We start from the raw sequence: 26,651 nt of genomic DNA, 5'->3' as shown, positions 1-26,651 counted from the left end.
TTAATCTTGAAATCCTTGACTGTGATCCTCAAAAAAAAAAAAAAAAAAAAAAATAGTACTTCATCTCCTCTTAAGTATTGTGATTGTGTAAGTTGAAGTCTCATGCATGACTGGCTAACAGGGATTTGTACGCCTAGCAGGTGATGTTAGAGCACTGTTACAGCACACAATCCTAACAAGCAGTGCTGTAGATCAGTCTTGGAATGTCCTAGTAAAATGTAGCTTTTGAATTCATATTGGTAGGTCTTGTTAAAACATAGAGACTAGCTTGAGATAAAATACCCTTGTAGTTTGCCTTCTTAACACCTATTGTGGAAGTTCTGCTCTATCTCTTGGAGCAGGTGAGTGTGATGGCAGAACTGGTCCAGTACTTCAGCGTCATTTTTTGTGTAATAAGCGAGTGTAAAGCTGTGTTGGACTGACTTGTGGATGAGGTGATCAGCACAACTTAGGGCAGGCTGTCGACAGAACTCTGGGTTTCATTTTTGGTCTCCTCTTATATACTTAAGAGGAAAAATACCATGGACTTCAGCTTCCAAACGAGGAAATAGACTGGAGTCGTCATGAGACAGGACTCTACTGAATGCTGCTTTAGCATTCTGAGGCAGTGATGCTGTGGCTGCCGGTCTTCAGGCCTGGCTCAGACATCTATTTGTTTGTGTTCTGGTTTGGTATTTTTTTTGTAGTTGTTTTTGGATACGTGTGGTTTTCTTAAATGTAACTTAATGGTTCAAAACTTGCAATTCATAGCTCATTGATTTGTGTGGCAGGGGAGGTAAGATCAGGTATATTACTGCTTCTTTAATTTTTCTCCATTGTCATTTTGTGAAATTACAGAACTATAAAGTATTTCAGGTTGCTTAGGGAGCAATAGTTCAATTTTAGTCAGTGTTACCCTTTTTATTAAGATTGGAAGTGACAGACACTTCACTGATCTGGTAAGAGGACAGTATTATGTACACAATAGATAATACTTTGAATTTGCTTTTTAAATATTCTAAAGTGAAGTTAAATATTGTTGCTAAATAATGCATATATCTTCATTGGTTGAACACTGATGTCAAGGAACTTAATTAAAAGTTTGTGACTGCTTTGGTAGAGGAATCTTTTGGTCTCTGTTACAATTTCTAAACATAAAGCTCTGCATGTTGGCAGTCCTTAAATATCAGAAAGTGTTATTTGTTTTTATGTTGTGCTTGTGCAAAAGCCTAAGAGGGTATTAATGTGATGTGAAATGGATGAGGTGGTATGCCTGTGCCTCACAGAAGTTGAGAAACAATTTATTTTGCTATCAGAGGAAATGCATTAAACACAGCTAAGAAATTTTGAGGAGGTTGTTAATGTTAGGAAAGAAACTTGTATGGCAAGCTGGAAACCTTCAGGTGCTGTAAGATATATTTGCTGTGGTTGGTTGTATGCTAGCCACTTTCTAGTACTTCCTACGAACCACAGTTCCTCCTTCATACCCAAACATGGTGAGTAATTTGTGAACTAACTTCAGTGTGTTAAATCAAGCTGCTGATGTGAAATTTCTAGGTTGTTATGGAGAAAAAAATTTCAAGCTTTCCAGCACTGACAGGGAGAGAGAGGTGGTGTGTGTGTGTTTTTTTTTTTTTAAGGAGTGATTATGTGCTTATAGCTTTAGTCTACTCTAGAAATCAGATGCGAAGTAGGGTACAAGGTATATGCTGTAACTAAGGGTTGCTTTAAACGTGAAGAGAGGTGAAGCAGTACTACTGCAGAACCTGAACCTGTTCTAACTTCTGTGACAGGAAATAGGGGTACGAATATTATGGCTACATGCATGTCTATTTCCTATTTGAGATGGACAGACACAAATTATCTTAGATCTGTCAGGGTGATGAGTGAGTAGGTGAGTGGTAGCTGGGCAGCAGCCAGCCTGCTAACCTGTTTCACTTGGCATGTGTGCCAGGAGGTCTCGTGTTTGGTGTGCTAATACATTCACTAATGTAACTGTCTTCATAACTTACTATGTTGTTTACTGTAAACTTAATGCTAGGTGCTTGCAAGGAAATTTGGTCTCTTTTTTATTTCTTTATACCTGGTATTTATAAGAGCTCTCTGACTAAGAACTAGCTAAGCATCTGCAATCCTTTAAAATGTTGTGTCAGCATGTGGTGTTCAGTGAGTCACAAGGCTAACTGTATTATGGCTGGTGCAGGGAGGAAAAAAGGTAAGTTTTAATTAAAATAAAATGAAAAGGCTTGTGTTTTTTTTTCAGAGTTTGACATTATCTTTATAATCTTCCATGCAAGTGTTTGGTGGTCCTAATACCATAGGAGAAATACTGATCAGGAAGCTAGGGAGAAACGTGCAGTGGGTTTAACTGGCAAAGGGTTTACTGTGAAGCAAAGAATACTAAGAATAGGTGTTGTGTTTTCTTTTTTTTTCCTTTCAGTTGATGCTGATGAGATTAAACGACTAGGAAAGAGATTTAAGAAGCTTGATTTGGACAACTCTGGTTCTTTGAGTGTGGAAGAGTTCATGTCTTTACCTGAATTGCAACAGAACCCGTTAGTACAGCGAGTAATAGATATATTTGACACAGATGGCAATGGAGAAGTGGACTTCAAAGGTAAGATACAATGCTTTCTGAAAGGTGGTGGCATTTTTATCAGATTAACTGGAGACTCAGAATTTAAATTTTACTTCTTTTAAGAAAGGATGGGTGTAGAAAACTTCTTAATCAAAATAAATACTAATTTCTAATGAAATTGAGTGCCAGTAAAACTGCCAGCCAGAAAAATTCTCTGGTGTGTTAGGGCAACGGTTCAGCCTAAATTGATTAAAAGAGCAAAGTCTTTAGTAATATGCTTTCCTGATCCTGTTGATTTATGACTACTCATTAAGCATCTCTTACGTGTACTGATTTAGACTTTCAGTCATGGTGCTATCTGAAGTATAAAGACATTACGAAAGAAAGTGGGGTAGACTGCAAATGCTGTGTTTCTGCTTGAATTGTACTTACCCAAAACTTGCTACAAGATACCATTTGAAGTATTTTGAAAATGGTTTTCTGAATTGTGAAAGTGATGTAAATTTTTCTGTTGATACTTCCCTTACAGGAGTCTTTTTTTATGGTTTTGGGTAGAGACTTGAGGCAAAACCAAGAGCTTTGACTTAGATTTTTCCAAAGCTTTAGATTTATCTTAACTCTTTCTGGTTAAAAGAATCAGCAGTCAAAAAACTTTTTTTTCTACTTTGTTAAAACAACCTTACTCTTGGAAGTGATGGCGTCCAAGCTATTACAGGTCTCTTATAGATTATGAATAGAAAAAGTTGTTCAGATATTTTTTGCTTTTTATTTTAAATTGGAGAAAGTTAATAAATCTCATACTGACAGACTGACCTTTCAAATTATTATCTATGTTAATGAACACAGGAAAAAAAATAATGCCAAAAATTTTGACTTTACAAACCCCCTCAAACTTCTACAGACTTACAGTATAACTGGAATGTTGATTTTCGTGACTTTTTCCATTGTATCTGTTTCCAAAACGATGTTGTTTTACAGTTCAAAATCCTCATGTGGAAAATAGGCAGTGAGGAAAGATGATGCTATATTGTGTGTGACATTGAGCTGTGATTAGCAAAATTACGAAGAGCTGTTTCTCTTGGGTGGGAACAGGAAGTTGTCAAAATCAGTTTGGTGTAGTAAAATCATGCTGTTGCAATCAGCGGTAATGAATTCTGCTGTTGTCATCTGGCAAAGTTTGACTCGCTTGACTTCAGCCTCAGGGAAGCTCAAAAAAAAATCACTAGTGTGAGGAAACTTGTATTGCTTTGTTAAAGGACCTGAGATTTTCTTAACCTAACAGAAACACAATGGTTCAAGAAAGAAAAAATCACTAGCCCAGTATTTGAGTTGTTCACTTAATTTCACAAAATTTGCTGAAGCTGTGGCAGGCCTTTCAATCTAATGTTATATGGCCATACCTCTGTTTTTCTGTACCATGGTTGCAGTTTCACACCGTTGTCACTTTCACCATTCAGAGCTCTGGGTAGTCTAGTTATGGGAACTCATCCAGGTGCATCACGTCTCAAGGTTTTATATTTTTGGCTACTCAGAAGTTTTTTCTTGGGATAATGAATTCATTGGTAAATACTGAAAACCTTTTTTTTTTTTTTTGGCCTTGTTTTTACCTAAAATTGTTTTGCATGTGTTATAGAGAAGTTTTCAGTTTCATGTAATGCTTACCTTAAGTGAAGAAACCACTGTTGAAAGGAGCTCTGCACCTGGAATCCTCACAGGAGTAGTTTTAGTAGAGATGGGGTTTTATGAGACTGCTGAAAACATAGTTCAGAATTACTTAATACTGACATGGAAAAATCTGTTCAGTGAGTGCAGCGCTGGGTTTGAAGTACATCCCACTAAACGGTGTCCAAATATGTGAGTTGAAGTGTTGCAGGGTAAGCAATGTATTAAAGATTTTGCAGTAATTTAGAGTCTTAAAATATCTCCAGTTCTGAACACTGTTTCCTTTGGCTTATTAAAAAATATACTATTTTTGTAAATGTTTTTCTGTGCTGTATCCCTTTAGAATTTATAGAAGGAGTCTCCCAGTTCAGTGTCAAAGGAGATAAGGAACAGAAGTTGAGGTGTAAGTATTTTGATTTTTCCTTAACAAAACTGACTGCTCAAAAATGTACTTTCATTAGTTAACATTGATAAAACAGTAAGTCCAGATTGTTCTTGAAAGTGGGAAATTATGAAGGTAGTTTGGAAGCTTTTATTCACATTTTTCATTTGTGTGAGGAGTTTGCCAGCATTCTTTTCTTCATGGAAGGTTTCAGGAGAGTGCCTCAATTGTTTCTGATTTCAGCGGTGGGGGAAGTGCAAATAATATTTAAGTATACTTCAGAAAACTGTTAGCAGTGTGCTTTGCTTTACAGGAGCATAAAAATAAGATAGCTTTTTGGATGCTGCAGTAGAACAGCACTAATTTCTTCTTGTTTGAGAACTGCATCTCAGGAACACGTCCTAAGCCTTTGGTATGGGGAGGGGAGAGGCTCAGTCATGGACATAGCTTTCAGTAGCGTAAGGCACAATAGAGATTTAGGAAAGAAATCTGCTCTATTTAAATGTTTAAAAATAAATTCAGTCCTATGTCAAACTGCAGCAAAGTAGCAGGGTGGGATTTTGATTCATCCTTCCTTAGAAGGTTACAATTTTTTTGTCTTCCTAGCAAATTAACTGCTACTTCGGTACTTTAATTCTGGTAGTGAAGAGTTTCCAATTTAGTGTTTATAAAGTGGTTCTACTGTTGGGGCTTAAAAACAGTATTAGCTGACACTTCCAAAGTATATTTTCTTCTAAGTCCTGTAGTAACACTGTTCATTTTGTTCCTGATATTTCATGCTTTTTTAGAATGAAACTGAAAAGGTGTTAAAAGTATATCCCGCTTAAATTGCAGTATGTTTTTCTGTTTGTGATGACACAATCCTGCACAGCCTTGTTGCAAAGCACACATTCTTATTGCTCTTTTCTGACCCCATTTGTTGTTGAAAGTTGTTTTTTAATGTTTTTTTTTTTAATGTTTTACTTCTACAGTTGCTTTTCGCATTTATGATATGGACAAAGATGGGTATATCTCAAATGGAGAGCTCTTCCAGGTGCTGAAGATGATGGTTGGGAACAATCTCAAAGACACTCAGTTACAGCAAATTGTAGATAAAACCATAATTAATGCAGATAAGGATGGTGATGGAAGAATATCTTTTGAAGAATTCTGTGCTGTAAGTAACCTCTAAGGAAAACTTTTTATTTAAAATAAAAGGAAGGTAAACAGTATAAAGGGTAAGGTTGTAAAAGCAGAGCGTTTCTTCTGATCTGGCCACAGCTCCTCACAACGCAGCATAATTATAGATGGCATTATTGTCTTCTGGCTTTCCACAGAGTGCAGCGTGTCTTCTGATGTGTGAGTCAGTCATGAGTTGGTTCATTGGGGATGCAATTTTCCCATTGAATCTAGTGCCTCTGAAGGGGAGGAGGGTTTCATTCAGAGAATAGCAACTTTTGCAACACAATTCCTATGCTGTTTTATGGCATACTAAATGCAAGACCAGTCCGAAATAATCTCTAATAGAGAGACTAAACAAGCTAGCTTGAAGATGTGTGTTGGTTTCTACCAGGCCTTATGCTGGTAGAAAATAGCAAATTTAAAGATTATTTGCAAGTGACTGGCTTGTCGTAGGAGGCCAGCTTTCTTTGTTTTCAACGTTTTGATTAAAAAAGAAACAGCACTTCCAGTTGTTCTAACTGTTTCTAGCTGTTTAATAGACTGGAAAAATCAAAGAACAGTGGGCAGGCATGTAAGTCTGCTGAGTGAAGACAAATGTTTCAAATGATCTGGAAGCTGTGAAAGCAGTACTTCACAGCGGATCTCTCTTTTACCAAGTGTCTTTCTCAGAGGTGGTAGCTGGAGGGGAGAGGTGTGTTCCCCAGAGGTTAACTTCAGGTTAATCTCCTGTCTCTAAACTAGGTGTCTGCTCCAAATCACTCTTGAGAAAGGTTTATCTTTGCACAGAGCAGAGAGAGCCTGGGGAGATTATCAGGTCTGTAGCACACAGGGATTTTACAGAGGCCGGGGTAGTGGGATTTGTCAGTTACAGGGAGAGTAACCCCTTGAGTGCTGCTCTTGAAAAAAGGACAAGCAGATGAAAGGCTCGTCTTAAAAACTGAGGTTGTTGCTTTGCTGTTGCTCCTTGCTTCTCTTTGTAAAGCTGCACGGTTTTGTAGGATGTTTTAGAAATAAGTTAGCGTTTCAGTTAACATGTAGCAGCATAATACAAGGTCAGACTATGAGATGAGGGGGAGGAAAACAAGATGGTATAACTTACATGATTGTCTAACCTGTACAACATAATTACTTTGGGTAGTATCTTATTAATTTGCATATTGTGCAGTGTTTAGATTGAAGAGGCCAGAGGAGTATTGTGATTATAATAGAGATAAATGCATCTTTTTGAATGAAGCATGCTTGTTCTGTCTTGCCAGTTTTCAATTCTTACCTACTTACGAGCGCTTGTTTTTCTCCCAGGTTGTAGGAGGCCTAGATATCCACAAAAAGATGGTGGTAGATGTGTGACTCTGTAGGGCACCACCCAACACTTTTGCTTTCTTCTCCATCTCTGAAGATCTGCTCAAGACGTCCAGCAATGCTCTCTGTGTATTTAAATGGAAGTATTTTTCTCTGTGAAGCCACATTTTCCAACATGAGCCTCATGAAGCCAACTAAGTGTTATTGAACTTTTATTCTCTCAATAACTCGGTGTAGCACTTTAAAGTCTGAAGGACAGCAAAGATGGAAAGAGCATATCAGTGTGGTGGAGAAAGGGAAGGGGTTGGCTTTTTAATTTATTTTTCTTCATCTTTTATAACAAGGAAATATCTATCTATATATATATATGTGTGTGTGTATTTATATATAGATATATATGTAGCTTTCTATATGTAGTAGCTAGGTGGGCTTTAATTTAATATACTTGATTCAGAAACAAAACTAGAGTACAAAGTGCCAAGCAGAATATTAACAGTTCAATATATGGATATACATCCTTACTTTTATTTCACACAGTTTTATATATATAGTAGAAGAATGTAAAATTTTAACTGGGTGTTAGGTCAACTCTTTTCCTTTTCCTGTGACTGTTCAGATGTTTCTATATATTGACTGGCTGACAAAGCATTGCTTCTTATTACTTTACCTTAATGACATTTTTTGTAACACAGGAGACTAAGTTTATTTATACCTGTTAATATATTACCAGGGACTGTGTCTCTTTGCTAAATAACTTAGTACAATTCTACTTAATATGAGAATATAGTTTAATGCTACTGCCAAGAACTAGCCCTCATGTGCATATAGTAACTGCAGAATGCTTTGGTGGCCACTAGATTTTGTCACTTAGGGATCGGGAACAGTTAGAGCTGTCCCACGGTTAGTACACATCTGCTGTTTTGGATTCATTTTAGATACGGCTGCTCAAGGTGTTAGACACATTCATGATTTTCTCTTGTGCTTAGCTTAATGGAATTAGGACCTCCGTAAGTGTGCAGGATTCCCATCTACTTATTTTATACAGTTCTTAGACTATAAAGTGTTCTTGCCATTTAAATTCTGTTGTTTCAACAGTGATAGTTTCCCCTCTGCATTTAAAGAATACTACAGGTAGCATAAATAACTGGTAATGTTTTATATATAATATATATATGTATATAGGATTCATACAGGGGGAAAATCTTGTTAACCTATGCCATAGAGGAGGAAAACTTCACACTATCTAAATTTATACCTCTTGCGGTTCTCCAGTCCTTTGCCTGGAGAATTTTTTTTCTTTTCTAGATTTGTCCATATCATAATTTGTAATGGATGGTAACTTGATATATTTGTGTGATATAAAAGTAGCGAGCCATGTTTTACAACTTTATATCATCCCTTCCCTTTTCTGCAATGGTACTATTGGCTGGAAGACAAACATTTGCTAGATTTTTTAGGACAGTACATCTTTCCTGTATAGTAGTTTTTCTATTAAAAACAATTGTTTTATAATCAGCAGTGGAAAGTGCAGGTTGTCTGAACCTACTTCTATCGAGCACCTGTCTGCCATAGCTGTTCCTTCAACTGAGTGCTGCACATCATGGGCTCTGTCTGTGAGAGAGAAATCCAGGTGCTTGGTGTCCTTGCATGACATGAAGTTTTGCATGTAGATCGATTTGAAATGTTCCTCTTGTTTACATAATTTGCATAATTTAAGATAATGTTGCCAAACTTTGGTAAATGTTAATGTTCAAAACAAAAATCTCCACTACATGTAACTTTCTTCCTCTGGATCAGTACGTGGCTTGTAATCCCAGCCAGTGGTTGTATCTGTTCCAGTGTCAACTGCCATGTGCTCTGCTTCAAGGGGGAACTAGTCTTTTGTGAATTTTTTGTACATAAGTATTTGTTACAAACATTTTAGCAAATGCTTTTGATTTTCTCTTACTTGCTTGTGCATATCTTGGCTGGCGTTATAGAAATTTAGTGCTACCGTTATTTCCTTAGGGGGATTGGAAGGGGAGGGATGAGGTTTTTTAGTTTGTGTGGGGAAAAATGATTTACGTTGAATGTTTAGTTTTTCCTCTGCATGCTACATCATATGTTGTGGGAACTATAAGAACCTTCATACTATATGAATATAAAATAAAATATTTGAACCTTGGCTGGGGTGCTTCAGTACTTACCTAGATGCTTCTTGTTAACCTTAGGGCAGCTCTGCACCCTGCTCTAAGAAGAAAAGTTGTTCAGTTTTTTGTTCCTTGGTGAAGACTGACTGTCAGTGGCACAGGGTGCAGACAGTCCCCTGAACACTCCCATGCTTTTCGTGTTTCAAGACCAATCTTTAATGTTTTTCATAAAGGCACACCTGCAACTTTGTTAAATGCCCAAATGAGATAAAATACCGTGTTTAAATCTTACTAAATTGGGAATGATTGCTTTTTAAGCTGTGTCACACTGAAACAACACCAACCCTAACCGAAATAGGTGGAAACCCAATGGCAGCTTCTTTCTCAGGGAAAGGTCTGAGACCCCTGCTGGTGAAACCAACATTCCCTGTAGGCAGGTATTTCCTTTTACAGAAGCAGCCCGGGAGCCCTTTGCTCTTGCTCTTTGCGTTGCCTCCGTTGCTTCATGCATCCTAAAAGGCAGCCTTCAAAGTCTTAAAGTTATCTGGGCCTTCTGCATGCTGCCCTGTTGCCTTCCACAGCTTTTGGCCAGGATCAGTATGTACCTGCTGCAGGAGGAAGGCTTATCACCTCTGTGTCCTTGGCTCACTCTCACCTCTTACCTTTCAAGTTAATTGAGATAAATGACACAAGCAACAACTGAACAAACTGCATTGGTAGTGCGCTGTTTTACCTTGAGCTGCTCGAAGTGGAAGCTCTGTCCTCTCTACAGCTTGGGCTTCAGAGGTAACTGAAGGTAACCAATTTAGGCAACTCAGCAAGTCTTAAATCTCAGGAGCTGAAGGCTTGAATGATTTCAGCTGTAAAAATATTGCTGGGCTATAAAGTGCTGCAGTGTTTATGTGGACAAAGAAATGCTTACTTGTTGATTTTTTTGATAATCTCATTTCACTTTCTGTTTTCATTCACAGACCTAAGCTGAGTTATTTTGCAAGATCTGTAACAAGTTTGGCTGGTGGAAGGCAGGAGAAAGCCCTTGTTTAATAAATCAACTCAGTATGGTTACTGCAGCCCCCTGTTCTGTCACATGCAGCATTTTAAGAGGCAAGACATTCAGCACTGACAGCTGGTGGTGCTCCAGTCCCTGGCACTGCCCAGCATCTGTACTGGGAGGTTCTCAGCCTCACTAGGCTGCCCTTGCACATCAGTTCTGAGAACAGAATGAGAATCCTGGTAGGTGCAGATTCTAGAACCAAGTGCAAATAAGCTCTTTACCTCTTAGTCTTCATATTGTTTCTTTCTGTGACAGCATTGCAGCAGCAGCAGTCTTCCAGCAGCCTGTTGTTAAACTGTGCATTAGCTGACTCTTCTTTTCCCTAGGAAGATGCTGATCCATGTGTGGTTTTAAATGCTCAACTATGGTGATTAGTTCTGTCTCAAAACTTAAAGGCTTTCTGATGTACCATGAGCAGTCTCTTAATGCTTGGATAAACGTCAGCCACCTACACTTCAGTATAGCACTTCAGATACACAACTTTTAATGGCTTTTCAATACAAAGACTGTTCAAATCAGATGGTGTGCCTGAAGGAAGTCAGACCGCACAAACAGTCCCATTTCTCTTCTGGGCTTCCAAGGCAGAGGGCTGAGCGCTCCTACAGCCCCCATGAACGTGCAGCTTGCGCGTGTGGTGAGCACGCTTCCCAGCCCCAGTCCTTCATAAAGCAGCCGGACTGCACCTCAGAACCTTTCAGCTGCTCTGCTGGCCACAGCCCTAATATTGCCATAAACTTTTGATGGAGGACTTCCTGCAGAAGAAAAACCAACGGTAACACGTTACAGAAACAGCCCCCCTGCTGGTGTGCTTCAGTCTGTGTTAGTGGGGAGAACTTGCCCAGGAGTAAGAGATACTCATGGTTAGCTACTTCATTGGTCAATGCAAGCTCTGCATCAGTCCTGCTGGCAGCAGCTCTGCAGAGCAGCACCAAGCACTTTATGGCTGGTGACTGCTCCTTCACGGTGTGTTCAAAACAGCACTGCTCCCTGACACAGCACCCTTCGGGGAATGCAGCAGCAGGAGCAAAAAGCTAAAAATCTTCTGCATCATACAGAGGGCTTTGCAGGCAGAAACCAAGCCCTGGGCTAAAGGAAGGGGGAAGAAAACTAGGAATGAACGGAGTTCCTCCCCATGTCTTCCCCTGACTCTTAAGCGCAGCAGGCAAGTCTCAGCAAGCTCCACACCCCCAAAAGCAGCTGTGGACACACTAGGGCACAACAGGAGTCCCCCAGAAAGCAGTCTGAAACTGCAGAGTCTCTCTTCCTGTAATGGAGAAGGTTAACTAACAGGACTTACCTAAAATTAGATTACAAATTGCTGTTCGTGCCATTTTGATGTTCTGAAAAGATCCTAAAATATGAATTTTCCTAAGAAAAAAATAGAGCAATGTTAATGGGGGATAAAGATTCTCCGTGGTTGCATAGTTAATAGCACATAGCTCAAGCAGAAGTTCAGAAGTGAGCATAGCATTCTAGATCAGATCAGTGTACTACTTTTCTCCACAGCTATAATTAAAAAAACTACAGCACAGAACCCATCCTCTAAATTTTTTTAGAAATAGATGTTTACAATTTGCAAGCTTAAGGCTATAGCAGCTTTAGAAAAAAGTGTTGCAGGGTTGATGGGTTCAACTTTGATTACTCAGGGGAAGGAATTCTTCAACAGTGTGGAAACAATGCTAGATGAGCTGGTATCATTGTTCCCATAACAAAAGGTCAAATACTCAATTAGTGTTCATTAAAAATGGCACTTAAGTATTTGTCTCACTGATGCTCTACGAAAGTTTATGGTAACTTGAACCATGGTGGTTCCTAGGAGACAAGATAGGTCAGTGAAGGGATTATACTGTCTAGAAGGAAGGAAGTCAATACTTACGAATCAGCAAGAACTATTCGTGTCCTTGTTACGTTTTCTATTGTGAATTTTGTTTTTCCACCTTTCCCTGCTATTCTCCCTATTGCTCTCGACAGATGATCTCCTTTCAAAGGTTTGACTAAAATGAGAACAAAACACTCGGTAAAACAGCAGTAGTACACAGCCCTCTGTAATGCTTCCCTCGTTCAAGTTTTTATTGAAATAACTCTCTTTAGGTAACACTAAGGCAATTTTACTATTGGTGAAATATTACATATGTTCACTTGTGTGACTAGAAAGGAAAAATCACATCAGTGATAAGTGACCGTGAGGTCTGTCAGAGAAATCCACAACAGAAGGCATTCCCTTTGTTACAGGGCGATTAAGATTGAAGAAAGAAACAAGCAAGAGCACATGGTTAACATGAGTAGAAATGACACAATTAAGTTTAGATGCTACTCTTCCTAGAGCCAGCTCCCTGGAGTCCGAGTAATGGGCAAAACAAACACTTTGCCTGCTTCCTACCTCTCTGTCATACTTGGAGGAACAGAGCCTGTTCCAGTTTAAAAATTAAAAAAAAATTATATATTCCCCAAAACACTCCTCCATGTGATGTTTATGTTAAAAAAAAATATTCCTGTAACAAGTCACATCAGTGGACAATCTGGTGAAGTGCTATACTTCTAAGGATGACGACTTTGAGCATTTTCTTGGGAAATCATTAAAAAAATGACAATCCCTTTAAGCCTCCTGTACCTAGACAATAATTTCATGTATTGACATGAAGATTTTCCTGCTCCACAAGGATAAATGACACAAATGGAGCAGGGAAAGAGACAGCAAGAACTCGCAGATGGTACACACAACTACGGGAACAGAAGCAGAAGCCACTTACCGTCTGTAACTTCAAAGGACTCTAGAAAAAGATCATCTAATCTGATGAGAGCAAGAGCATCCTAGAATATTAAGAGATTTGTTATCAGCACAAGTGTTACAGCACCACAACACAGGGCAAGCTTGTGTTTTCTTTCTCAACAGATCACATGAATATTTCTCCATTTGATGTCTCAAACAGTTGGCTAAAGCTAGATCAGCTTCTTTTCAGTAGAAATAAAAACTTCTGTGTAGAGAACCCTGGAAATGCTTAGACCCTACAACATTTACCCAGACCCACCTTTACTACCAGAGTCAGTACAAGCTTGTGACAACAACCTGACTGTTCTGTACTACAAAAGCTTTGTTTTTTTTTTCCAAGTAAAGTTTGAGTTTTGAACACAAATGGCTATTGGCTTGGATGAAAGCAAAATGAACACTCGTATACTACCAGGTATTCCCTTCATTTCACAATTTTACTTGTGTGCTTTTTGAAGGCTTTTTATTCTGAATTAGTTTCAGAAATTAGCCTCCCACTTCAGTCATAATTCCAAACAAGCTTGTTTATAGGAAACCACCCTGAAGATTTTCATTTCTTAATACAATTTCTGGAGAGGCCAAAGATTTCAAGCAAGTTCATCCAACCTCCAGCTGCCGGGGACTCACCTCTACTTGGAAGCCAAGTATAAATGCTTTCACAAAATCAGCTGCTTTTGTTAGAGCACTGAGATCCTTTGTCTCCTGACAAGTCTGCAAGACACAAAGTTAAGTTCGCAAATTAAGAACATGCAAGTAGGGTCAGGCCTTGAAAATTGTTAGGATATGAAAGCTAACCATAAAGGACACACTGAGGTAACGCCCCTTCTATGTTGTATAAAAAAAACAAACAAAAAAATTAGACCACAGAACAGCAGAGAGAAGAGATGGATGATGGTGGGAGACAACTTGAGGAACTTATTGAGATGACAGTTGCATTGAGATGTTTTAGCACATTACAAAACATGGACAGGTTCAATACAACATACAGGACAATAAAAAGATTAACAAGGTATTTGAAACATGTACAAACCAACCTAGCAAAGCATCAAATATTTGAGTTTTTGTTTTAAGTTTTAGACTTTTTTTTCACCCTAGGAGAGGCAGCAGCATCTGCTGTCAGGCAGCATTCTTTACTGCTTGTCCTAAAACTCGGCCAAGGCCTTTCTCTGCTGCCAGGGAAAAAAACTGCGTATGCATCTACGTTTACAGACCCCAGGGGGGTTGCATACACAACGCAGTAAAAACGCAGGGAAAAGTGAGAAAGCACAGTCACTTAAGCAGCGGAAAAAGCAAGGCAGGATAACTCACAAAACCCACTGTTAACCTACATTCCTGTATCTTCCGTAAGAAGCCAGAGTTTTCGAAAGTTTTGGTGGCCCCCTCCAAAGTCAGCTGGCTGCTGAGTGCCACATGCGCGCTTAGTCAGCTTCCGTGTCTGGGAAACGCCTCACAAACCACGTTCAGCGCAGACACTGGGGCTCTTCCTTAATTCTCAAGTAAATATTCTATAAAAGTCCTCCCCCCAAAAACACCACCCACCTCTAGAAGAACCTTAATGCTTTTAGATTCTACGTGTGCAAATTATTTGCTTCTAAACACATTTATTTTGGCCGCCGGTGCGTGTTTCCCCTCCCGGCTATGCCGCTGGACGCCCCGAACCCGCCGGGCCCCCCAGGGGAGCAGCCGCGGCCACCCCACGGCCCCCACCTTGATCTCCACGTTCCTCGTCTTCAGGTTGAAGCGGATCTGCAGCTGCAGGTGCTCCACCACGGGCGTGAAGATCTTCATCCAGTTCTCCTTCAGCGGCGTGTACCTGTTGGCGGGCACGGCCACCTTCCGCACCTCCCCGCCGCCGACCTGTGGCGACAGAGCCCTCAGGACCCCGCTCCGGGCGCCTCAGCCGGGCCGGACCCGAGCCCTCCCCGCTCCCCGCTCACCCCCAGGCTCTCTGCGGGCAGCGCGGGGAAGGCCGGCCTCTTGCGGGGCCGCGGCTCCGCCATCTCCTCATCCTCCCCCTTCCTCTCCTCCTCCTCCCGCCGCCGCCGCCGCCGCCTCCCGCTGACTGAGGTGAACCCGTCCCCTCCCGCCGCCGCTTCAGTCTCCATGGCGACCGCCGTTAGCCGCTTCTCCGCGCCCCAACCGCCGCAACGGCCGCACGCGGCCCAACCGCCGGAAAGCAGCCGTGAGGGGGCCGCTTCCGCCGCGCCTCAGCCCGCCCCTTCCCGCCGGGCGCGATGGCGGCGGTGGCGGCGGGTGCGGAGCGGCCGCAGGTGGTGTCGCACGTGCAGCAGGCGCTGAGCTACACGCTGTTCGACTGCAAGTGGGTGCCCCGCAGCGCGCGCCTCCTCTGCCTGGGCAGCGCCGCGCGCGGCACCGGCGTCCTGCAGCTGTACGAGCTGCGCGCCGGCCGCCTGGCGCTGCTGCGCGAGGTGAGCGGCGGGAAGGGCCAAGGGCGGGAACGGCCGCGCCTCAGCGCTGAGGGGGCGGCTGAGGGGGGATTGGGGGGGGGATGCGCGCCCCCGCTGAGCCCCTCGTGTCCTTCCCTGGCAAGATCGAGAAGGCCAAGCCCATCAAATGCGGGACCTTCGGCGCCGCCTCGCTGCAGCAGAGATACCTGGCCACCGGGGACTTCGCGGGGAGCCTCAATGTGTGGTAAGCGACCCGCCGCTTGTCACCCCAAAATGTGGGTGCTGCGCGGTGCTTCGGTCGGTGCTGCCCCTCCCGTGGTCAAAAGCGCCCCAGCGAGGCCCTTCGGCTGTAAAAGGGGCTGCTGCGTGGGTGCACGGCTTTAGGAGGCTGCCCCCAGCCTTAATACGACACCTGTGTGGCATGCACTTACTGGGCTTGATGGGTTTTCCTGGTCCCTCAGTGGTTCGTGTAATAAATTTTTGTAGATACATCAATCATCAATTAAGCAAGAGGGTCCAAAAAGCACTTTTTAAAGAAATTACTGCTGTATTTCATGTGCTCATGTGTTGGTGGAACACTGAGAATGGTGTGGATCAGTCCCTCCTTGAAAAGAGATTAAAGATGCAGCATGATGAGGGGTTCTCCAAGGAGGAGAATCAGCAGGAAAGAGCCGCAAAACCCAGAGGTGGATGCAAAGCTCCTTTGGAGGCCACTTGTCAGAGCTAGGTGGGAATAGGTGAGAGGTCACCCTAAATGCTTGCTGGAAGTAAAGCTCATGAGAGCATTTTGCAGTAAAGCATTTTGATCTGCAACATGATTTGCTTTGAGCCCAGCATAAAAACCCATTCCCGAGGGTTGCTGTGGCGAATCCCCAACTGTTTTACAAATAGAGGAATCCAGACCTGAGCAAAAGCTTTCAGACCCGTCTAAAGAACCAGCCAAAAGAATCAAAAACGTGTTCATAACATTGACGCCCGTTATTTGAATTCACGTACTTTGTGCTCACATTTCATTTTTTATACAGATCCTGACTGTCAAGGTAAATGCCATATTGTCTGTTCTTTTTTTTTTTTTCTTGCCTAGGAATTTAGAAGCTCCTGAAATACCAGTGTACTCTGTGAAAGGTCATAAGGAAATCATAAACAGTATAGATGGTGTAGGTGGCTTAGGAATTGGGGAAGGTGCACCAGAAATTGTGACTGGCAGTCGAGATGGTGAGTTAGTGACCTCTCCAAGTCTTTTTCAATTATTCCAAGAAAGCAGCCTGCGAGCTGTGATGGCAGGGGATGCTCTGCCATCTGAACCAGTTACAAACCTGTTGCAACTGGTTCTTGTATGAAGCCTGTCTTTTGAATCTTGTTTGGGACAAGTGATCTGTAACTCTTTTAGTAGCTGTAGAGAAGCAAAAGACACTCTTGTCACTGAGCGTGGGACAGAAGGAACGCAAAGCAGAATAAACACAAAATACCAGCTAGAGAACATACATCCTTAGCATACTTTTCATTTATTTCTGTTGTTTTGTTTTGCTTTGCTGTCCACTAAACCAGTCTGGCTTTCTGGAATTTAAAGAGATGCTCCTGTGTTTTGAATGACCAGGCTGAAGAACAAAGGCCTTTCCTGGGAAAATGAGTGCAGCGTGGCAGTGTGTCCCTAATACAGAATCCCCTGCCCTCCTTTACAGGGACTGTGAAGGTGTGGGACCCAAGGCAGAAAGACACTCCCGTGGCTAACATGGAGCCTGTGCAGGGAGAGAGCAAGAGAGACTGCTGGACAGTAGCATTTGGTAAGGTACCAGATAATTACTGTTCCCCCCTCTAATGTGACCGTGCTTTGGCAATTATCAAACTATTTCAAGGTGTTATGGAATGGTTATTTGTATGGATGAGTCAGTAGCAGGTTTTGTTTTTCAGCATTATCAAATTACGTGTTTTTAATGTGTTTTTCAAAAGATGCCTGTTTTGTGATACTTGGATTTGGCCTAATTTTCTTACAGTCTTTGGTCAATCACTTCCCAGATAAACTGTGCAAGCTTTATTCCTAGGTACTTCTACAGTCCTAGGTGCAGGAATTTAAAATTTGTGTGTCTAGGAATGTAAAAGCAGACAAGCTGCCTTGTCCTAACGCAGTGTAACTGTTGCAGTGCATGGAGAGCCAGCCAATCACTGGTGTAGCATAATTCCAACTGTCAAGCATTAAGGCATTAATTTAAGAGAAAATCCTCGAAGCTAGGAGCTAATTAAAGTCAGAGATGCTTCACTTGGGCTCAGCATTTTTCCTTTGAAGAGAACAAGCTGTCTGTGTAGTACACGGGCTGGTATTTCTGGATTAGCTCCATTTCTGCCTCCAGACTCAGGCAGTAAGTTTTACAAACTGCGAATAAGTGCATGGATTACAATAACAAAATTGATAGTAGGGAGATGACATTTCTTGGCAAGAAGGTCCAGCTAAGCTGTAATGCTCCTTGCTTTTGAGACCTTTGTTTTCTGCTTTGACTAAGAGAGAGAAAAGTGGCCTCATACTTTCTTCTGCTTGCTTTTGAGTTCCTGCTGGTTGAGCCAAGGCCGGGTCCATCCTGAGCTACGCGCTGTCCATGCAGGTTGACTTCTCCCAGGTGCTGATGCGCCTACTTGAGCCTGTCTGCTGGGAGTGAGGTTTTGGAGGCAGGCTTCTGAGTGCGTGCGTCTAAGGGCTATTGTAACACCCAGGGCCCCCCTAAATGCCCGTGTCCTCAGAAGAGTCTTGTCCTGCAATGCTTCACGCGTGAGGGACCAGTTAGTGAACCGCTGGACTGCACAGTGCTGTGGGGCCATTGTCCTGCCCGGGGAGCGTGGTTTGTAGCAGCTGAAGCAGTCTGTGCAGTTTAGGCAGCGCTTGGCAGGGGAGTAAGAATTTGTTCACGCTGTTTAAAGAAACAGACTGACAGTGTTGATGCTGTGTTTTCTGTACCTTTCTGGTTAGAAAACCGGCCTGCTCGTTCAATCTTACTGTCCCAATAGTAATGTTTTTCTGGTGTAAATTTAAGTTGAAATTGCAGACTTACGAGATCTGAAGTTTGTAGCCTGAGGAGGGTTTCTGTATTCTAACTATTTCTGTCTCTGTGTCCAGGTAACGCTTACAATCAAGAGGAGCGTGTTGTTTGTGCTGGGTACGACAATGGGGACATTAAACTCTTTGACTTAAAAACTATGTCACTGCGATGGGAGACCAACATTAAGAATGGGGTAAGGTGCCATAAAAATACGGTTTCATTCCACCTTCAGTGTATCTGTGTTTTTGGGTGATCTTGTTAAGTCCAAGTTGGTGCTGATGTTGTAAAGATAACCAGAGATTTACAAATCACACACAAAATACTATTTTTATTTATTTTATTATTTTTAGCAGTGGCTAATTTGAAGGCTGAATGCATTTATTTTTATGCATTTCCAGGTCTGCAGTTTGGAGTTTGACAGAAAAGATGTAAATATGAACAAGCTAGTGGCTACGTCACTCGAGGGAAAATTCCACGTTTTCGATATGAGGACTCAGCACCCAACTAAAGGCTTTGCTTCTGTTTCAGAAAAGGTATGTGGAGACAGATAACTTCTGAAAAGACAAACTTTTGCAATATATGCTGCTAAAGTAGTTGGAAGCACTGCAGGTGTAAAATTATTGATAGGTGAGAGATGCCCAGGTTCCTAGGAACAAGCTGTGCAGTGGTGTGGCTGGTGTGGCCCAGGTGCAAGCAGCAAAAGGGCTCCTGTCTGTCCTGCCAGCGTTCACTGAAGCTTCCTCTCTTATACCTGGATTTTGGGTCCTGTTGCAGTTTCAAGTTTGTGCACTCAGCTGTGCCCCTAGTCCGGGAGTCTTGTATGTCGGAGGAGTATATCAAAGTGGGATGAGCATGCAGATTCAAATCTTAAATATATCCAAAAATAAAGTGAGCCCTATGCAAATGCTGTTTTATCCTGCATCACAAGACCTCGTATGAGCCACAGAAATCATTATTTCTCTTCAGAACCAAAGGTTTTTGGCTTGCTATACTGAGGGTGAGCGAAAGGAATATGTAGGGGAAACTTAGGGCCCTGAAAGCTCTTGAATGTGGAGAACTTAAAATAATCAACAAGAGTGGTCATAGACAGAAGACAAGGTTGCGAGTTCTTTATAAAGCCGTATGATTATTTTTGGTGAACAAAATCTGATGTCAATTAGAAAAACTGATTTTTTTTGTGGTTAAGTTCTCTAGGACTGCCTAAATTAGAAAAATCTGAATTTCAGCTGAGTATCTTTAAATCCCTATTTAACACATCTCCAGGCAAAGCAGATCAGATGTTGGAAGTACTTTGATTAGATAACACAGAACTATTTTCCAAATTAGAGTTTGTAATAATCAAAATATGAAAGTGGGATTTTTTATCATTCATTAGTTGCATCTAAGTTTTTTGTTTGTTTTTGTTTTGTTTTGTTTTTGGACACTTGTAGGCAGATATGCATACGGTCAGAGTATGAGTGTTAAGACTTTTCTTCAAGTGATTTCTGTTGCTGTGCGATCTTCCGTGCCCTGGCTGAGATATAAATGTGAATTGTAGGTGTGTGTGTTGTGTTTGCGTAGCGTTTCTAGTATGTTCACTTGCAGTAATGATATTTAAGAGTTGTCAGACGTTGAAATTCCCCTTGTGGTGACCATGTCACTTAAGAGCCTGGGAATCAAGTAGTTCTAGAGCAGTTCCAGAGGAACTGCAGCACTTCACCTCTATTTAGCTTTGCTCAGATGGCCCATGAAGCTGAAGTATCACTGGTGGCCTTGGTAGGGCTGCTGCTACCTTATCTCTGTGGAGGAATGGGGCATGCTGGGGACCTGACTTGGCCTTTTCTGTGTGGGGACTGGCGGGAGCCAGGGGAAGGGGCCTCAGAATGGACGTTCCAGTGTACACCGTGAGAAGGATGGGGTCTTCTCGTACAAGTGACTCCAGTTTAAGAGTCTGTGTCCTCGTGAAGCTCACCTGTAAATGACTTCAGTATGATGCTTTTGTTTTTTCTTATTAGGCCCACAAATCCACCATATGGCAGGTTCGGCACCTACCACAGAACAGAGATATATTTATGACGAGCGGAGGAGCTGGGAGCCTTCATCTCTGGAAATAGTAAGTGATCACTCTCCAGCCTACAACAGGGGAATAAAAAAACAAAACAATAATTTCTTGTTTTAAGAAGGAACCTTTCTGAAAATGATGAGTTGGGGTCCTGCTTCCAAGCTCAGAATATCAAGTTAAAATTATTGCTTACAAGTACAGTAGAAATGGTGATTTTGGTGTCAGTACCCAATTCAGAATCCTGAATTGATTCCTTAAAAAAAAGATTGACAGCAGCACAGGTGAATTCTGCCCTTGTCACTTCTTGTAACATATTCAAGATCTAATTATATCTTCAGTTAACATGGTAATAAATGGAAGAAAATAGGTTTCTTAAAGTTTTTGTATGGTTGCAGTTGCATCTGTGAAAAATATTGAAAGCCTGGATTCGTAATGATCTTGTCGTAATGTTTTATTATAGCAAAATAACTTAATCATCCCAAATACAGTGAAGTAGGTGCATCAGGTTTCAGAGGGATAGCTCTGAGATGAAATTTTTTTGCCTGTGGCAAAAGCCAAACTGTTAAAAAATAAAGGACTATAGGAGAGATGTGCCAGGATTCAGAACTTCCTACCTCATTGTTTTGTCATGAAATATTTGCTAAGTACGTACTATAGATATAGCTGGATATGATGGCTCATTATTTGGAAGATGTTTCTTTGCCCTATCTTGAGAACAGCCCCTTTTGTGTGGTCTTTTGCAAACAAAATGATAACGATGTGTTTGTATTGGTAAATGTTAAGTGCGTGTTTTACTTTTCTTATTGCCAGCGAGTACCCTGCTCAGCGCTCCAAGAAGGATTCTGAAGGAGCTGAGATGGGGGTGGCAGGTTCTGTCAGCCTCTTGCAGAACGTGACCCTGTCAACGCAGCCGATCTCTAGCCTAGACTGGAGCCCTGACAAAAAGGGGCTGTGTGTTTGTGGTGCCTTTGACCAAACTGTGAGGGTACTGATAGTTACCAAGCTTAACAAAGTCTGACAGGAGAACTTGGACCTCTGATGAGAAAGCAATATAGTTTGCAGTCTGTAAATATGGGAGGGAGAGACCTCCTGGTTCTAATTTAATTTCTCCCTTATTAAAACTGGATTAAAGAAATAGAAACCAGATCTTTCTATTGAAAGTTCAGATACGTGCACTTAGAGTTGTTTGGCTGATTGCACTGCGATGACTTGAAGTGGCCTGAGCACGCAACTTTCACCGTCTGGAAATGTGAATTTACGTTAAAACAAGATGTGCCTTCGTGTTAACGCAGCCTGCAACTTCAGCGGTAACTTGAAATTGCTTGTGTTCAGTTTAACCGCAGCGCAGATCTGTTGGTGCTTGTTAAATGGTCTGGCTCTTCTGCATATAGTATTGTCCACATGCACTCGTGCAATGGGAACTACTGTGTGCTCCCCATAGGAACTCTTTGTGCTTGTTAGTTAGAATGTTTGTTAAAGTGACTTAGGGGTCTTCAATACACTATAGAATATGTATAGTATACTATACATAATGAATACTAAAATATTCAGGTTTAATTGAGTAGACTTCTTACTGAAGATGGTATTGCAATTAAGCTATTGAGCAAAATGCACTGTTTAACCATTTTAGTTTGGTTTTGTAATGAGTTTTTATGTTCTGTTGATTTTATATCTGTTTTTAACTTTGTATTCTACAAATAAAATTATATGGAGTGTTGTCTTGATATAAACAAAATATGTTATTCAAACATCCGGAGATGTAGGGAAGGAATAGACTTCTGTAGGTTTACAAGAACAGCCTGTAATAGTTAGAAGTTCATCATTTTGCAGCAAAAGTTACTAAAACTTGTATTTTTTTTTCAAAAGGGAGGTAAGTTTGCCAAATCACTTCTTATTTTTTTAACATTCAGTATTTCTTCAAAACCTGCTGTGACAAAGTGGCTTTGTGCTGTAGTTGCACCTGAACTCTTTGTAATTCCTCTTACCCACAGTCTGTTTCTGATTTTAACACTGTATGTTGCTGCCAGCTGTTTTAACAGGCACACCCACTTAGCCTCTATTTGTGCGTGTGTGGTGGGGGGCTTCCTAATTTCAGCAAGCATTAGTAATTTCACTGGTCGCTTTCTTTGTCTGGTCTTAGCCTACAGCTCGCTTATTTGTGTAAATGCAAGTTTCAGGTAAAAGTATTCAACTGTTTTTGAAAACAGATTGAGGTGGAAAAATGTCAACTTTGTCCGTGCCAACAGCAAGAGCCCTTGTGCCCATTTATGAAGAAGTTCAGTTTTCTTAGGCTTCAGAATGAGGAATTGCTCTCTGACAAATCCAGGTGAGCTGCCTGCATGGTTTTTCTAGCCTGGCTTTCTGCTGACAGCTCCTGACAACCAACTAGAGGCTGCTTGGCAGAGAAAGAGGCACCAGCTGTGTCTGTGCTGGTCCTGCCACCAGCTGGAGAACAGGCAAGATGTAGGAAGAACAGGGAACAGCAAAATGTGGAAGGAAAGTTCTGAGGAAGAACTAAGGAGGTCTGTCCATCTGTCAAAAATGCAGCTCTAATCTCTGGTGTGGCACAGCGATGTGCAGGTTTCATTCTGGCTCAGCAAGTGGCAGGTTGTGTCGTGTGTGAGGTGTATATTGGCCCGCAAGTGCTCTTTCAAGCAACGTAGGCTAAAGATTTGGCAGAAAGCAGAGATTTATGAGATCCAGCTGTCTTCCTGAGAATTGATGGTTTGCTTGCAAGTGTAATATTTAGTATACTTTTTTTTTTTTTTTTGACACAAGTAATCCCATCTGTTTACATACATAGCATAACACTGAGAGTGTATCCTGAAATTATTTTAAATGTTGTCCTTTTTAACGTGCATCGTGGGGTGGGAGGGATTACAGGGAACCACTGCTCTGCAATCTTGGCTGCAGATTTCTTTGAAAAGCTGGGATCTGAACTTCAAAGAATCAGTTCAAGCACTTGAGTTAAAAAGCATTTTTTAAAGATGAGCTCCATTAGCTTTGTCCTGTAAATGCTTTGTACTCACTGAAAGGTACGCTGGGCAGCACAAGTTTGTGGAAAATAGCTTTTCTCTCTTTAACAGCAATTCGGAGTGAAGTAGAGTGAGGGAAGAAATAGCTCTCACTGTAGGTACCTGTGAGCAAAACCAAACAATTGCAAGTGCAGGACCAGGCTCTCAGTGATATTTCCTGTTATGTACTTAGCCTGCTGCAGCAATTTTCTTTCCTTATTCAAGCAACTTCAGGGAGAGCTCCTAGTGAGCCTAGATGATAATAATTAAACAACACTTCTTAGTGCTTCGTGGGCCTCAAAGAAGATTAAATTTGTGCTACCTCTAGATGCTTAATTATGGGATTCATCTTATTTGTTACTTTGAGAATGAAGGAATGGTTTTCCCTCATGAGTAGCTTGTTTCATGGAGATGTGGCAGTCTTGCACGGTGAGAGTTGGCAAAAAAATAAGCTAGAGGAAAGCGTAGACAAATGATGGTGCTGCCCCTGTTCAGGAAAGGTGAGTGGCTGTTTCTGTGTACCTAAAAATGAAAGGTAGTGGTTGGAAGAGAAGAGCTGCTGCCAGTGCCTTTTTCTATGCTTTATCTCCTCAGCAGATTGAATTTCTGCTTCTCCCAGGCTAAACAAGAAACTTAAGCAGACCAAGAGCTGCCCAGAGCGGCCTAGCTTGCTCTATTTATAGCTCTCCCCCCTCTCTTGCTGAAGACTGGCACCTTGCCTCTGCAGCCTGGAGGCTGAGGAGCTGAAGTGTGTTCTAAATAAAATCATAACGCATCAGGGATGAAATGCACGAGTCCCCTCTGATGCAGTACCACGGCATGCTCTGGAAAACCCCTGCTTGGTCCAGGGGCAGGGAATGGAATGTGCTGCTGAGTTGTTTGGCTTTACCATCAGCGACCACATTTACTAAGTATACCTGCTTGGCAACTCTCTCCTGCTTCCTGTGCAAAACATCCCCATGCGCACTTGGCGGAGAAGAACCTGTTTATGGGCATGACTGCAAACAGAATGTAGGTATGCGTCACACAGTTTTTTATCAGGTGCCACCCAGTTATTTCAAATCAGGGGCTCTTCTTTCACATCAGTGACACTGATTTTCATCATTCATATGGATCCTTGGTGATTACAGTTTTCTGTGCAGGTATCCTATGTGAGGTCTATAGCTCATACTTTTTGTCACAAAAAAAATAAATTAAGGCTTATTCATGCTTTGGGTTGAATTTCAAGCAAAGTAACACAGGTGATAACTCTGTAGGGGAAGCCTCAGTACAGTGCCGGTGAGGGAGATGAAATATCACCTTTTGTCTCTGACTTCTGAAGTTCATCCGTGGTATGGAAGGTATTCAAAACCAGCATCAAAAGAAACATCAGACAAAAGAAAAGACTCTGTGAAAGCTTTTGGAGCATGGCAGCATTTGAGGATTTACCCCAATAAAGCAGCCAATGTGCTGGTTGATTGAGGACTACAGCATGAGCAGGGGCTGCTTCTCAGAGGCAGCCTGCACGTGGCAGCCCTGCCTTGGAGACCAGCTCGATTTTAAGGTGGGTCACAAGCTACACCAGCTGCTCTCTAAGCCGGGTAGCAAGCCCATCGCTGTTAGCTGGGTACAGCCGCGGTCCCTGGAACAGGTGTGTCTGCTCCAGTTTTCTCTACCTCCAAAAGATCCGTGTCCTGCCCACCTGTACTCCCAGGCCTGCAGGATGTCAGTAACTCTCCCCACCCCCAGTCACCATCTCCGTGTGAGGGGCTACAGAACCACGCGGCGGTACCTCCAAATTCCACTGGCAGTAAGAACAGCCTGTCCAGAACGCGCACACAGGGCTTCCCATCCCACACCAACAGCTCTTTCCTCTCTCGTCAGCGAGCAAGAAACCTCCCAAGGTTGCTAGCCTCTCAGGACATTTCCTGATCAGAACATTACACCCTGACCTTAAGCGTGGCAGTGAACCTGAATGTTTTTCATCACTATAAAAAGCCCGTCAGCAGCATAAATAAAACAGGCACAGACAAGCTCTCCTAGGTTGCCTGGGATTTTAAGGTTACGAAACAGTGAAGACGCTCTGAAGCTAGGGGATGCATGGTTTGCAGAATGGCAGTAAGGCCCACGGTACTTTAAGTAAAGCACAGATGAAGTCTCTGGGTCCCAGCTGCTTCCAGTTTTTTCTCTCGCAGGTAGGGGCTGCCTACGTTAAAACCCCCCGCTAGCTATGTTTGTGTCTCAGAAAATACTTAGGGCACAATTTTTATTATTTTTGTGTGTTAAAGGTTCTATTAATACAATATAAATGCAACTTCATTCTCACTTTGCACAGATACGAATGACCATGTGTGGTGCAAAGCCTTAAATTCTTATTTGTGGATTTGCTGGGGGCTAAGGAAGCTCTGCCCTCCTACCCCCTTCCCAATACCCTAGGGCATAACGGGGCTGTGCCCCTCTCCTGCAGCTGTAGCTGTTTCTGGCTCTGATTTTGCTGGGATGTTGCTCCAGCATCTGTCCCTCAGAAATATTCCAACGCTAGTGATGTGCTCTATTTATGAGAGGCTTTTTCCCTCCTGCTATCTTCATTTTTTTTTTTTGTCTGTTGGAAGATTTCTGAGACAAAGGCAATTTTTTCCTGAGGGTTTCCAGCTTGGAGCACCACGAGGTTCAGGTTTCTAGGCAGCACTGCTGAAAAATAATAAAATGTAGGTGCAGTTAATGAAATCTGCTCAGTTCAGGTGCATCCCATGCTAAACCTCTCATTTTCTGAGTCATCAATCTTCCTGCAGAGCTGACAGAATTTCTCCTTCATGCTTCTTGCTGGTGTAGCTCGGCCAGGCAGGGCTGCCTGCTCAGCAGATGTGGAGACAGACCCCTCCTGCTGCCTTGCAGAAGCGCACGGTGGCACAGGCCTCTGGCATCTTCCTAGCCATCAGCGTTTTCCCTTCCTGACATTCACATTCTCTTCCTCCCACATCTGTTGTTGCAGAACGTGTGACAAACACAAAAGCAGCCACAGTGGTCTTCCAGCCCGGCATCCTGCCTCTTCAGGGGACATGTGCAGGTAAATAACTACCAAGGAAAAAATCCTTTAAAATGACAACAGCAATTTGGGTTCTAATTTTGATTTACTCCTGAAATTGTCCCAGGCTTCATGCTAAAATGA

General features: G+C 42.1%; 3 protein-coding genes across 3 annotated transcripts in view; 2 read left to right on the top strand and 1 right to left on the bottom strand.

Annotated features, from left to right (window-relative positions):
* The window catches only part of PPP3R1 (protein phosphatase 3 regulatory subunit B, alpha), a 37,498-nt gene extending 28,273 nt beyond the window's left edge, over window positions 1-9,225 (top strand). The window contains exons 3-6 of the mRNA XM_068675652.1: window positions 2,420-2,596; window positions 4,563-4,622; window positions 5,573-5,757; window positions 7,062-9,225. Of these exons, the coding sequence (XP_068531753.1) occupies window positions 2,420-2,596; window positions 4,563-4,622; window positions 5,573-5,757; window positions 7,062-7,109 (470 nt within the window). The 3' untranslated portion in view covers window positions 7,110-9,225. The remainder of the gene's footprint in view (window positions 1-2,419; window positions 2,597-4,562; window positions 4,623-5,572; window positions 5,758-7,061) is intronic.
* Window positions 9,226-10,703: 1,478 nt separating this feature from the next.
* On the bottom strand, window positions 10,704-15,254 carry PNO1 (partner of NOB1 homolog). The gene is made up of 7 exons (XM_068675651.1): window positions 14,949-15,254; window positions 14,719-14,868; window positions 13,639-13,722; window positions 12,995-13,055; window positions 12,121-12,238; window positions 11,542-11,612; window positions 10,704-10,996 (listed from the first exon to the last, which is right to left on the bottom strand). Exons 1-7 carry the CDS (start codon window positions 15,114-15,116, stop codon window positions 10,929-10,931), a joined length of 720 nt encoding a protein of 239 aa, XP_068531752.1. The 5' UTR covers window positions 15,117-15,254; the 3' UTR covers window positions 10,704-10,928.
* DNAAF10 (dynein axonemal assembly factor 10) lies at window positions 15,246-22,695 on the top strand. Its single transcript, XM_068675648.1, has 8 exons — window positions 15,246-15,440; window positions 15,563-15,663; window positions 16,504-16,634; window positions 17,102-17,203; window positions 18,526-18,641; window positions 18,847-18,981; window positions 20,443-20,540; window positions 21,300-22,695. Exons 1-8 carry the CDS (start codon window positions 15,246-15,248, stop codon window positions 21,505-21,507), a joined length of 1,086 nt encoding a protein of 361 aa, XP_068531749.1. The 3' UTR covers window positions 21,508-22,695.
* Window positions 22,696-26,651: the final 3,956 nt, after the last annotated feature.

This window comes from Anas acuta, chromosome 3, assembly GCF_963932015.1.
Source record: "Anas acuta chromosome 3, bAnaAcu1.1, whole genome shotgun sequence".
NCBI classification, from domain to species: Eukaryota; Metazoa; Chordata; class Aves; order Anseriformes; family Anatidae; genus Anas; species Anas acuta.
The sequence above is the reverse complement of the archived record's forward strand: the minus strand, read 5'-3'. Positions and strand labels throughout refer to the sequence as shown.

What these genes read in the sequence shown, in the direction of transcription:
- PNO1 (XM_068675651.1), bottom strand. Translation starts at nt 15,116, where the DNA reads ATGGAGACTGAAGCGGCGGCGGGAGGGGACGGGTTCACCTCAGTCAGC. An exon ending in TGCCCGCAGAGAGCCTGGGG is followed by an intron (nt 14,869 to 14,948) that starts GTGAGCGGGGAG and finishes CTGTCGCCACAG; the next exon opens with GTCGGCGGCGGGGAGGTGCG. An exon ending in GTCCTTTGAAGTTACAGACG is followed by an intron (nt 12,239 to 12,994) that starts GTAAGTGGCTTC and finishes TTCTCATTTTAG; the next exon opens with TCAAACCTTTGAAAGGAGAT.
- DNAAF10 (XM_068675648.1), top strand. Translation starts at nt 15,246, where the DNA reads ATGGCGGCGGTGGCGGCGGGTGCGGAGCGGCCGCAGGTGGTGTCGCAC. An exon ending in TGTGACTGGCAGTCGAGATG is followed by an intron (nt 16,635 to 17,101) that starts GTGAGTTAGTGA and finishes CCTCCTTTACAG; the next exon opens with GGACTGTGAAGGTGTGGGAC. An exon ending in TTGCTTCTGTTTCAGAAAAG is followed by an intron (nt 18,982 to 20,442) that starts GTATGTGGAGAC and finishes TTTTCTTATTAG; the next exon opens with GCCCACAAATCCACCATATG.